The 11,334-nt window shown below is 39.0% G+C and overlaps 1 protein-coding gene across 1 annotated transcript; it reads right to left on the bottom strand.

Moving 5' to 3' along the window:
- Nucleotides 1-2,442: 2,442 nt before the first annotated feature.
- LOC105023255 (lathosterol oxidase) lies at nt 2,443-9,970 on the bottom strand. Its single transcript, XM_010892319.3, is given in 7 exon segments — nt 2,443-3,449; nt 3,902-3,931; nt 3,933-4,006; nt 5,481-5,613; nt 6,073-6,290; nt 9,519-9,597; nt 9,699-9,970. Coding segments are annotated over 5 exon segments (867 nt in total). The 5' UTR covers nt 6,283-6,290; nt 9,519-9,597; nt 9,699-9,970; the 3' UTR covers nt 2,443-3,029.
- Nucleotides 9,971-11,334: the final 1,364 nt, after the last annotated feature.

Below are 11,334 nucleotides of genomic sequence, written 5' to 3'. Positions count from 1 at the left end.
AACCTTCAGTAGCTACGTTATAGTAAGCCTAAAATAAAACTGTTTATGGTTATATTGTGACTATGACTGGTGGATTTTCGAAGTACGCATCCGTACATACTTTTTCGGAAAAATATAGGTTGGATCACATCCCCTTGGGCTGTAAAAGAGGAGGGTTTTCTACGATTCTCTCGTCTTTTCACTTGACGAAAGAGTCAGTTATCGTCACCTATACTGATACTTATTGTATCAATTTCATTCACAAATGAAAGAAAAAACATGCGTTGTTGTGCCATGAAATGAAATAGCTTTGGCAGTGTAAAGTTCATCTTCAGCCTCGCTAGAATTTGCTAAATTCTTATGACTATTCCAAGTAGTGAGTTAGTAGATATTAGTAAGCTTAATACTGGCTAATAAGCTGTAAAAACAGTCGGTGGCAAAAGCCATACATTTCATAGATGCTATGTGTGGTGGAGGTAAACTTAATAAGAAACGTTAGTCAGTTTAACACAATGCTTAAAGGTGTCTAGCAAAATATTCAAATTTGCCGTGATGTTAATGCATAACAAAATTATCTAATGCAGAGATGCTATACCGACTCAGCATACATATAGCTTTGTGGTGTAGTGGTTAAAGACACAGCCTCTCACGAGAGACACCAGTTTGAATCCAGTGAGGGCAACAACAGGCCTCCCATCTTAGCATGGGCCAGCTGAACTAGGCTTGCCTGATTCATTTTCTTGTTTTAAGATATGGCTACTGTACTGACTAGTAAAGAAAAAACTTCCCACCTTATTATATGCAGTTATTGTAGCTATCCTTAGTTAAATTTCCAAGCAAGTTACAGATGAACGATGGTAAATCTGCAAACAAGTTTAGTTACCAACTGAAAATCATGGAATAATTAACTACACTTAGCCACCTGTTTGCTAAGAAATAACATGCAAACAAATACTGTAGGTATTTCTTATGCTACAGTAGTTGTAGCTATAGCAAAACAAGCTCTGTATTCTTTCTAGCAGTCTTCTCCTGACAAGGCTAGCATTGGGTAGGCTACAGTATTAGTAGATTAAATATGCATTGTTTATTTCTTTAATTCACGTTAGTCTGGTTAAGGAAAACAACATACCTCATTTGATTGTTGCACACTGATTAAAGTTGTCAGATTTAAATTTAACTGGCCCAACTTCTATAGGGCTAGTTTCGGCAGATACCACACAAAAATTGCAGAGAGGGTTTCCAACTAGGTACTTGACTCAAAATGGCCGGGGCACCTCTGTTTCCTGATTTCTTAGGGATAGAAAATAAATGAATACATAAATAAGGATGTAAAACAAAGTCTCTGTGGGAAAAAGGTTGGTGACCCCGGCAGTACAGGACTCAATACAGCATGAAGTTAAATAAAAACCAATAAACCCATAAAATTTAAATTAACCACCATGATTTCAAATAAATTATTTTGTTGTAATTTTTAACGATGGAAAAAATTGTTTAGAGACCATCCCTACACAGTTCTCAGCTCAAAGTACTTAAAACTGTTACAGCAAAAGATGACAATGTATCATTTGTCATAGGTGTGAATCTGTTTGCAAGGCAATGCATCACCTGATATGCTGTAATGTACATGTGTTATTTATTGATTTGTTGTGTATGCATAGTGTTTTTTATTGTATTTGTGTCCAGGGGTTGGTGGGACGGAAGCTGGACGTGGTTGCCTTGTCTCATTGTGCTGTAGTGATTCCTGTGGTGGGTCAGCCACCTGCAAGCTCAATGTAACACATTAGCATAATAACGTTAATGATATCTGAGTGATAATTCACCTGGCCAGCCTTGAATGCAAATCTCTAGTACAATCAAGATGTTGATTATTCAAAACTATAGCCAATGTACTGTAATTTGACTCAGTAATTTAGATTAAAACAAATAAACAGATAGCTTGGCATGTTGACATAACCCTGATGATCAAATATGAGTTTAAAAGGCAATAATTTGCTCAAGCAATGCAAGAAATGAATTCAAATTTTAACATCTTGATAAAAACATGTTTTATCATTTATAAGTAGAATGGGTTATAAATTCCTACTCTACATCATTGAAGTGAAATTTTATTTAGACATTTACTACATTTTATATACCAATAGGTCTATATCCCTTATAAACATATATAAAACATTTTTATATTTTAGATTAGTCCCATTTTTGAGAGGTTATGGGAAAATACTTGAGGGTTTGTGTGGGAAGGTGTGGGTTATATGGCGGTCAACTGGTCTAAACCACTGCCTCTGGTATACTGCTACAGCATGAACTTGATTCCAGCCTAATGCCATTTCAGCAAACACCGCACTCTATCCTTCAAATTCCTTTCTGTCAAGAAAGTATAAAATGGCCACAAATAGATCTAAAAATTTACATAGTTGAAGAAAGATCTAGAGTTAAAATCAAGTTAAAATCCAGTTTGTGTTCATGGTTTTATTGTTTCTGGACCAAACCTGAAGCAACCATACAGCATTATTTGTCATCTTTTGGTTGAAAATTAGATATGTTTTTCACATGAAACTTCCCAGTCAGAACTTCCATTATCTCAAATAGCAAAGGAACAATAAATACCATACCAGTACATTTGTTGTAAAAACAATGACATATTGACAGTCTTTTTAACCATACTAATCCAGACTTATAAATCAAAGACATTCTGTGTCCTCGTTGTCTTGGTGGACATGACAGCAAGACTGATGTGACACCAGATTTAAATTGAGCCAATCTAGATTGAATATAGAGGATAAAAGAAAGGACAACATGTGTAGTCTAGTAACTCTTATGTTTTAGCTAGCTTGCTTACATATCATGGTATTTAGCTTTCTGTCAGTCAGTAGACACAGGCAGAATTTTTGCAAAAACCTGACGTTAGCTAACTGATTACTTTGAGTTGACAGAAGGACTGCGTCTGGTAGAAAGTGGCGGTAAAAAAGATGAGAGCCCATTGGCTTTTGAATGTGTCTTTAATGGCCTGGAAGGTTCTCTGAAATATTACAACTGTCCTCTGCTACCAACTACTCCTCCTTGCTCTTTGTACCATTTCCAGTAGGATGCCCATTCATCTTTCCCTCAGCTATTAGTCCAGGGCCCTTCCCTTCAAGTACTGAGGGAGTGCGATAAGACCCACTGATGCGGTCCCATAGAGTGAAGTACTGGCCGTAGTTTACAGTGAAGAACAGGTGGTGGTCTGTGTGGTGGGCCGCCCCATTGACCACTGCCTGAAGGGGGCCGGGCACACAGTAGTTGCCATCGTGGATGGACAAGGTCCAGATGTTGACAAAGATGTACAGGGCCAAGTAGAGCACCTTGTCCAGTGGGAAGAGGAAGGGGTAGATGTGGTAGGGCAGGCTACTCATGAAGCCATCCAGTGGGTGAAAGGCATGGCTGGCAAATGGTGTAGGGATCTTAAACACATGGTGTAGCTTGTGGAAGTGCTGGGGAAAGGGAGCATAACAGAGGTCAGCTTAGATTCCAAGAGGAACAGTTTTTCAATCTCATTTGCTGAGGTAAAGATAACATACCATCTGTGTCCATGTTAGATTAAAGTGATTGAGGATCGGACCAACAGACAATAATGCAATGAAGACATAGCGCTGCCTTTCTACTACCCATACACATTACATGAGTTGGCCTACTTAGAAACGACATGCATGCCAAAACATTGAGTAAAAAATTGCACATTTGTTAATCATCTTTAGGACAATGTCAACTGCCTGAATCTCAGGAAAGAAAATAGGACACTTAATAGAGCCAGATATATTGTACTGATTTGTATTACTGTGCTGGTTAAATGTCACATTCACAGCAACACTCTAGATCCAGATAAATGTAAAATGGTCTACCTAGTACCACACTTCTCCATAGGTAAGAAGACTGCAGTACTCACCTTATAAATTAATCTGTGATGAAGAATGAATCCGATGAATCCAATAAATACAGCCGTCCGTAAATAAAACAAATGAAATCATGCTGAAAAGCATGAACGACCAGCCTAAAAAAATTTAAACTTAATTAGTTTAAAAATTACAACACCACTTGACAAAGTTGCCTTACAATATAAACAGGCAACAATAATCATGGTTTCCCCCTCAAAAACGGCAGTGTCCCCCATTGGGCTAATCAACATAATTTGGTAAATGACAGATCTCTACAACAAGACGCATAATTGAAATTTTATTGGGCCAGTGGTGTCTGTCCATTTGGCATCCACAGGCCAGGTGACTCAGATGCAACCTATGTCCTTTGATCATCCTTGATGTCTCTAGAACTTGACTGGACATCATTTAGAAAGGCACACACGTCTACATACAGTCCCACATCTCATAATGTATTTCAGAGTAAAAACCAAGCCATGATGTCCAATGATCTCCCCAGAGACCTCCGAGATAGAATTGTGTTATGGCATAGATCTGGGGAAGGATATGAAAATGTTTTGCTAAAGCATTGGATGTTCTCAGGAGCACTGTGGGCTTCAACATTGTGAAATGGAAGAAGTTTGTCAACACCAAGACTCTTTCTAGAACTGGGTGTCCAGGCAAACCAAGCAACTGGACAAGAAGGGTCTTGGTTAGGGAGATGAGCAAGAACTTGATGGCACAAGGTTCTGCTCATTACCTGGGTAATACCATCCCTTCCGTGAAGCAGGATGGAGCATCATGTTATTGGGATGCTTCTCAATGGTATGGACAGGAAGACTTGTCAGGATTGAGGGGTTGATGAATGGAGCAAAATACAGAGGTCCTTGAAGAAAACCTGATCCAGGGTGCACAGGACCTCAGGTTGGGATACTATTTGACTCAAAGCACACTAAAATAACTGTAACCAATAACAGATTAAGTCAATGAAAGTGAAGGGGTGTAAATGTGCCCTGTATGTGAAATTCACAAATTGATCAAGATAATGTACATGTTAAAGTGCCACCATGTGGATGTTAAGTTATGTTGAGTCCTGACAGTGTTTGCAACACTGTTTCCTTATCCTAGATAACCTTCATTTTCCAACTTGGGATTACAAGCCCAGAAGGAAACTTTGATCCTGCATGTTGCTGCTGGCTTTCCTCTGAAGTAGGATTGGTCCTGGTTGGTTCTTAGATGCTGCTGGGAGTGGTGTTTGAAGGCCAGTAAGAGGCATTCTCTCAGGTCAAAATACATTGAATCCATTACCATGAGTAGCGTTCCATTTTTCAGATGGGATAGTAAACAGGTGTCCTACATCTCTATGGTTACTAATTATCCCTTTGCAGTCATTGTAATTTTTGGGGCATTTAACCTCAGTCTCCTGGCTGCACTTTAAATGTGGTCTTCATACCATCATGGCCACCTACTCACCCCAAGCTTCCAACTGGCTTATTCATCTCTTCTCCTCCCCCCTATAACCATCCCCAGGTTGTTGCTGGATTATTGTCAACTAAAATAAAATGAAAGCAATGTCTGTCTGTGTCCATGAACGCATCATTGTCATTTTACCCGTGAGAGATTCTTCGATGTTGTCGTAGAGCTGGCTGTAACCTCTGACCTCAAGGAAAAATATTGCCACAGTGGGGATACTGATTATGGGTAGTGAAGTCATGGACAGTTTGATCTCCCGCCACACCTGGTTCTGAGGAGCCACAACCACCTTAGATTAGTCGCACATTTTCAATGAGAAAACAAAGTGCAGAAACACTAGCAACCAAAGTTTCAAGGTTTAATCGTCAAATGCAATGAACAACACAGCGTCAGCCTGCACAATTACATTCTTGTGACCTGGCACCCGACAACGACGTAGTGAGAGTTAAGAAGAAAACATTTTGCCAGACAAAAAAATTATAATAAAATAAAGCAACAATATACATAACACTGTACACTAGCAGCAGAAGCACATTCCAAAAAGAAGCAAATGCCAAACATATTAAAGTAGTAACCTAACAGCCTGTCAATAAAAATGGGTAGATTCATAAATGTCAATTCATCATTCATAAATACATATTACAATTGTAGCCTGATCCCACCATCATTCTGAGCTCACTTGCCCAATTCCTCGTGTTGTGAAACAAGTGCTTTTGTATAAAGGTCATACCTTTAGAAACAGTGGATGTTTCATGAGGTTGCGGTCAAAGATAAACTGGTAGCTCAGCCAGCCCAGGCACAGGTAAAGGACCACGATTCCCAGGTTGGTGACTGCCAACAAGCTGATGATCTGGCGAAGGGGTCTGCCTTCGGGCCATGACGACGGGTACACGTAGGGAGTGAAGAAATAGCGGTCGGCTACATTCAGCACCAGATCCATGTTGAAATCTGGCAGGATGATAAGGAAAGGTTTTGAACCTTCTAGAATGTAATTAGAATACTCTCAAGGAGCCCTTCTAACCTCAAATCAAACAAGTGTCAAACAATTGTAATACATACACATCAGTGGGGATTTCTTTAAGACTGCAAGGGAAGCTCGGCTTCCCCTATAATGTCCAAAAACATAATGGTCAAATATGTACTATTGTGTAAATATACAGAATTTTTCTGTTACAAAATTAAATGTTATTGTCTGGGGTCCAAAAGACCCCAAAGACCCCGAGTGTCACTACAAATGAAGACCACCAGAGGGTTATAATGTAGGTCGAAAATGAGCTTCCCCTCATTGAAAGACCAGCAGCCGCCACTGATACACATGTATTGTTCCTTTGCTATTTGAATATCCTAAATATTAGAAAAGAGTGAAAGTTCCACCACAAAGCTTAGCCAGGTTTTGAGAAGTGAGGAATTTGCACATGTAGCAGATGATGTCACCAATTATGCGTGGGTATAATAAACTCCTTGAAAGTTACATCTAAAATGTGTTTGGCTTACCAGATCGGTGGGTATATTTAATGAATGATCTATAAGTTAGATCAATTATAGTTGTATTACACACAGTAGCTTGTGATATAAAATTTAAAAAAACATGGTAACATACATCAGATCGAGGTATGGTCAATAGTAAAAGATTTATTACTATGTAAACCTAATGTTTATTGGGCATCGTCACAAATCATTAGTGCTTGTTTTGTTGTTTTCAGTTAATAGAGCAGCCGGGCCGATAAGGAGGTACATACGAGGCAGCTATGAAATCACTTAAATATTTGAGTTTTCAAAGCAACACAGGCTACTAACAGAGGTCCAAAGAGGCCATGTAGTCAGCCCCCGAATTGTAGGGGGCTGACTAAATGTGTCAAGGTGAACAGTCTCAAAAGTTATGACAGCATATGCCGAACATCGACAAATTGCATCGGCAGAAAGGAACAGTGGTCGCAAGTCAAAGCTGACCGACAGGGATAGAAAGAATCTTAACAGAATAGTTGCTAGTTGTCCCAAAAGCACAGCTTCAAACACTGCCACAGAATTGAATTAGCATCTCTGAGACCCGGTCTCTGAAATAAACGGAATGTCATGAGCTTCACAAAGCTTGGATTTATGGCAGAGCTGCCGTTTGCCATGGCCATGGAACAAAGACAGGATCCCCGAGCAATGGAAAAAAGTAATATGGTCCACCTATTTCCTACATCCAGATAGGTTTACGTTTGGAGAAAACCAAAGGGTCCAAAGGATCTTGAACCCACAATATGTGCTGCCAATTGTTAAACATGGTGTGGGAACTGTAATGGTATGGACAGCCATCTCATGGGAGTTACAGTGGGGTAAACAAGTATTTGATACACTGCTGATTTGGCAGGTTTTCCCACTTACAAAGCATGTAGAAGTCTGTAATTTTTATCATAGGTACTCTTCAACTGTGAGTCACATTTTATGATTTTTAAGTAATTAATTTGCATTTTATTGCATGACATAAGTATTTGATACATCAGAAAAGCAGAACTTAATATTTGGTACAGAAACCTTTGTTTGCAATTACAGAGATCATATGTTTCCTGTAGTTCTTGACTAGGTTTGCACACACTGCAGCAGGGATTTTGGCCCACTCCTCCATACAGACTTTCTCCAGATCCTTCAGGTTTCGGTGCTGTCGCTGGGCAATACGGACTCTCAGCTCCCTCCAAAGATTTTCTTATTGGGTTCAGGTCTGGAGACTTGCTAGGCCACTCCAGGACCTTGAGATGCTTCTTACGGAGCCACTCCTTAGTTGCCCTGGCTGTGTGTTTTGGGTGGTTGTCATGTTGGAAAACCCAGCCACGACCCATCTTCAACCCTCTTACTGAGGGAAGGAGGTTATTGGCCAAGATCTTGCGATACATGGCGCCATCCATCCTCCCCTCAATACGGTGCAGTCGTCCTGTCCCCTTTGCAGAAAAGCATCACCAAAGAATTATGTTTCCACCTTCCTGCTTCATGGTTGGGATGGTGTTCTTGGGATTGTACTCACCCTTCTTCTTCCTCCAAACACGGCGAGTTGAGTTTAGACCAAAAAGCTCTATTTTTGTCTCATCAGACCACATGACCTTCTCCCATTCCTCCTCTGGATCATCCAGATGGTCATTGGCAAACTTCAGACGGGCCTGGACATGCGCTGGCTTAAGCAGGGGGACTGCAGGATTGCGTGCGCTACAGGATTTTAATCCATGACGGCGTAGTGTGTTACTAATGGTTTTCTTTGAGACTGTGGTCCCAACTCTCTTCAGGTCATTGACCAGGTCCTGCCATGTAGTTCTGGGCTGATCCCTCACCTTCCTCATGATCATTGATGCCCCACGAGGTGAGATCTTGCATGGAGCCCCAGACCGAGGGAGATTGACCATCATCTTGAACTTCTTCCATTAACTAATAATTGCTCCAACAGTTGTTGCCTTCTCACCAAGCTGCTTGCCTATTGTCCTGTAGCCCATCCCAGCCTTGTGCAGGTCTACAATTTTATCCCTGATGTCCTTACACAGCTCTCTGGTCTTGGCCATTGTGGAGAGGTTGGAGTCTGTTTGATTGAATGTGTGGACAGGTGTCTTTTATACAGGTAACGAGTTCAAACAGGTGCAGTTAATACAGGTAATGAGTGGAGAACAGGAGGGCTTCTTAAAGAAAAACTAAAAGGTCTGTAAGAGCCGGAATTCTTACTGGTTGGTAGGTGATCAAATACTTATGTCATGCAATAAAATGCAAATTAATTATTTAAAAATCATACAGTAATTTTCTGTTTCTTTCTTTTTGATTCCGTCTCTCACAGTTGAAGTGTACCTATAATAAAAATGAAAGACCTCTACATGCTTTGAAAGTAGGAAAACCTGCAAGATTGGCAGTTGGCAGAATAATGGTGCAATGTCCTGCTACACACAGTTCAGGACTTGTATGACAGTTTTCCAAGGATTGTAGCTGTTCTGAAAGCAGAGTTGCCCTACTCCTTATTAGGTCCTTGATATTGATATATTGTTAGGTGTTTCCGTTATTTTGTCCACACCTTGTATTTTATAATGAAAATAACCAGCATTATTTTTCACACGATCTTTTGGTTCAACCGATGTTTCGTTGTACAAAAAAAACAATCCTCTTTACAACCCAACGTGCACGTTAAATAAACAATCTTTCGAAATGTCAAACGGATCTTACTTTAATTTTGAAACCGCTACCATGTGCTGTGCACTTTCCCTATCAGGTTACTGCCATGTGCCCACTGCTGTGGTTATAACTGAAAGTTAAATGAAACAAAAAAAGGGCCAATTTGCAAATGTAGACAATTGGAATAAAACATAAAAATACATATACAACCACACATATCAAATTTCTTACCAATAAGTCCAATATCTTTGACTTTTGGAATTTAAAACGTAGTTTCAGATTCAAGATCCTCCCGTGCATCAATCTCATCTTTTCCTGGCATTAGCATTTTTTGTATCCTTAATCTTTGCGGGTGTATGTGTCATAGATCCGTAAAACATAGAAACATCGAAGATGGTTCCTCTTCAGACAACTCCTGAAAAATCACCAGACTGGCGTGTTAGACCGACGCGATTAGAAACCGCAGTTAACAGCCTTAACCTTTTCAGTGCGACTATGCCACGTTCAAGAGAACTGGGGACTCCATAAATATAAAGGCAGGTATATTTAACCTTAAATATACAATATTCATCAAGTTCTGTGTGAAATATAAACAATTAAGCATATTTCTTCATTATTTTATAATTCTAGTTAAAATCTGTCTAGTTATTATATATTTTTTCCACTATATATTTTTTAATTGTTGTATATAACTGTCTTTGTGATCCTAAAATCACTTCCACCTTGTAAGTTCGTAGTAATTCTCCTTAAAAAAAAAAATCCCACCCCACAATTTAATCTCATTAAGGGAGTGTTATAAATTATCTAACAGTTCAAAGCCATGTGAGTACTTCAACTTGGTTTAATATATCTTTTAGGTAAAATGATGTTGGTCAGTATGTCTTGATCATAAATATTCCACCCTGTTAGGCTAAATAATAGATAATTTAATCTGTTTCATATAGAGGTTAGAATGATGTTCAACTGTTCATCATTATGCTAGCTCAATCTTGCGCGCTTAATGGCAAATTAAGAAGAACATTTTCCAACATGTTAGGTCTATCTACCTAACAGGGTGGAATGTGCATCTAACAGTGAGACATTTGTCAGTAAAAGATAGTAAATTAATTACTATTGTCAATATTTAAACAGAATAGATTGATGTTTATTTATGAATTATTGATGTTTATTGATGAATTATTTACAGAATATTTGATGTTTTATGTATTTAACATATTTAGAAACATGTTTGACGCTAATTAAATTTGTCAGGTTAGGGGTCAGGTTAGGGTTATTGTTAATGTTATATTTATAATTAATTATTGTAATGTAAATAGCAAGCAACAATATATCAAACAAATATAACTGTTACTTGCATGTGTCAGGGAATGGCACTGCTAATGAGTGCTGCTGGTCAAATCCAATAACATTTCTTATAATTGCAAGGATTTCATGATGTTTTTCAAACACATGGTAGAAATGTTACAAAAAAATCTAACCAGGCAAGACTAATTTGGCCAGCCCGCGATTAGAAGGAATGAATGTTATTGCCCTCGCTGGATTCAAACCAGGGTCTCCTATGTGACTGTGTTTTAACCACTACGCCACTTAGCCCAGTGTCGTTATAGCGTCTCAACATTAGATCTTGTCATGCATTAACTTCACGCCAAGTTTGAATATTTCAATAGACACCATTAAGCATTGTGTTAAACTGACTAACATTTCTTAGTAAGTTTACCTCCACCACAGATAGCATCTATGAAATGTATGACTTTTGCCACCGACTGTTTTAACAGCTTATTAGCCAGTAATAGGCTTACTAGTATCTACTAACTCACTACTTGGAATAGTCATAAGAATTGAGTAATTTCTAGTGAGACTGAAGATG

This window comes from Esox lucius, chromosome 6, assembly GCF_011004845.1.
Source record: "Esox lucius isolate fEsoLuc1 chromosome 6, fEsoLuc1.pri, whole genome shotgun sequence".
NCBI lineage: Eukaryota > Metazoa > Chordata > Actinopteri > Esociformes > Esocidae > Esox > Esox lucius.
Note: the sequence above shows the minus strand (reverse complement) of the source record. Positions and strands in the feature narration are given on the sequence as shown.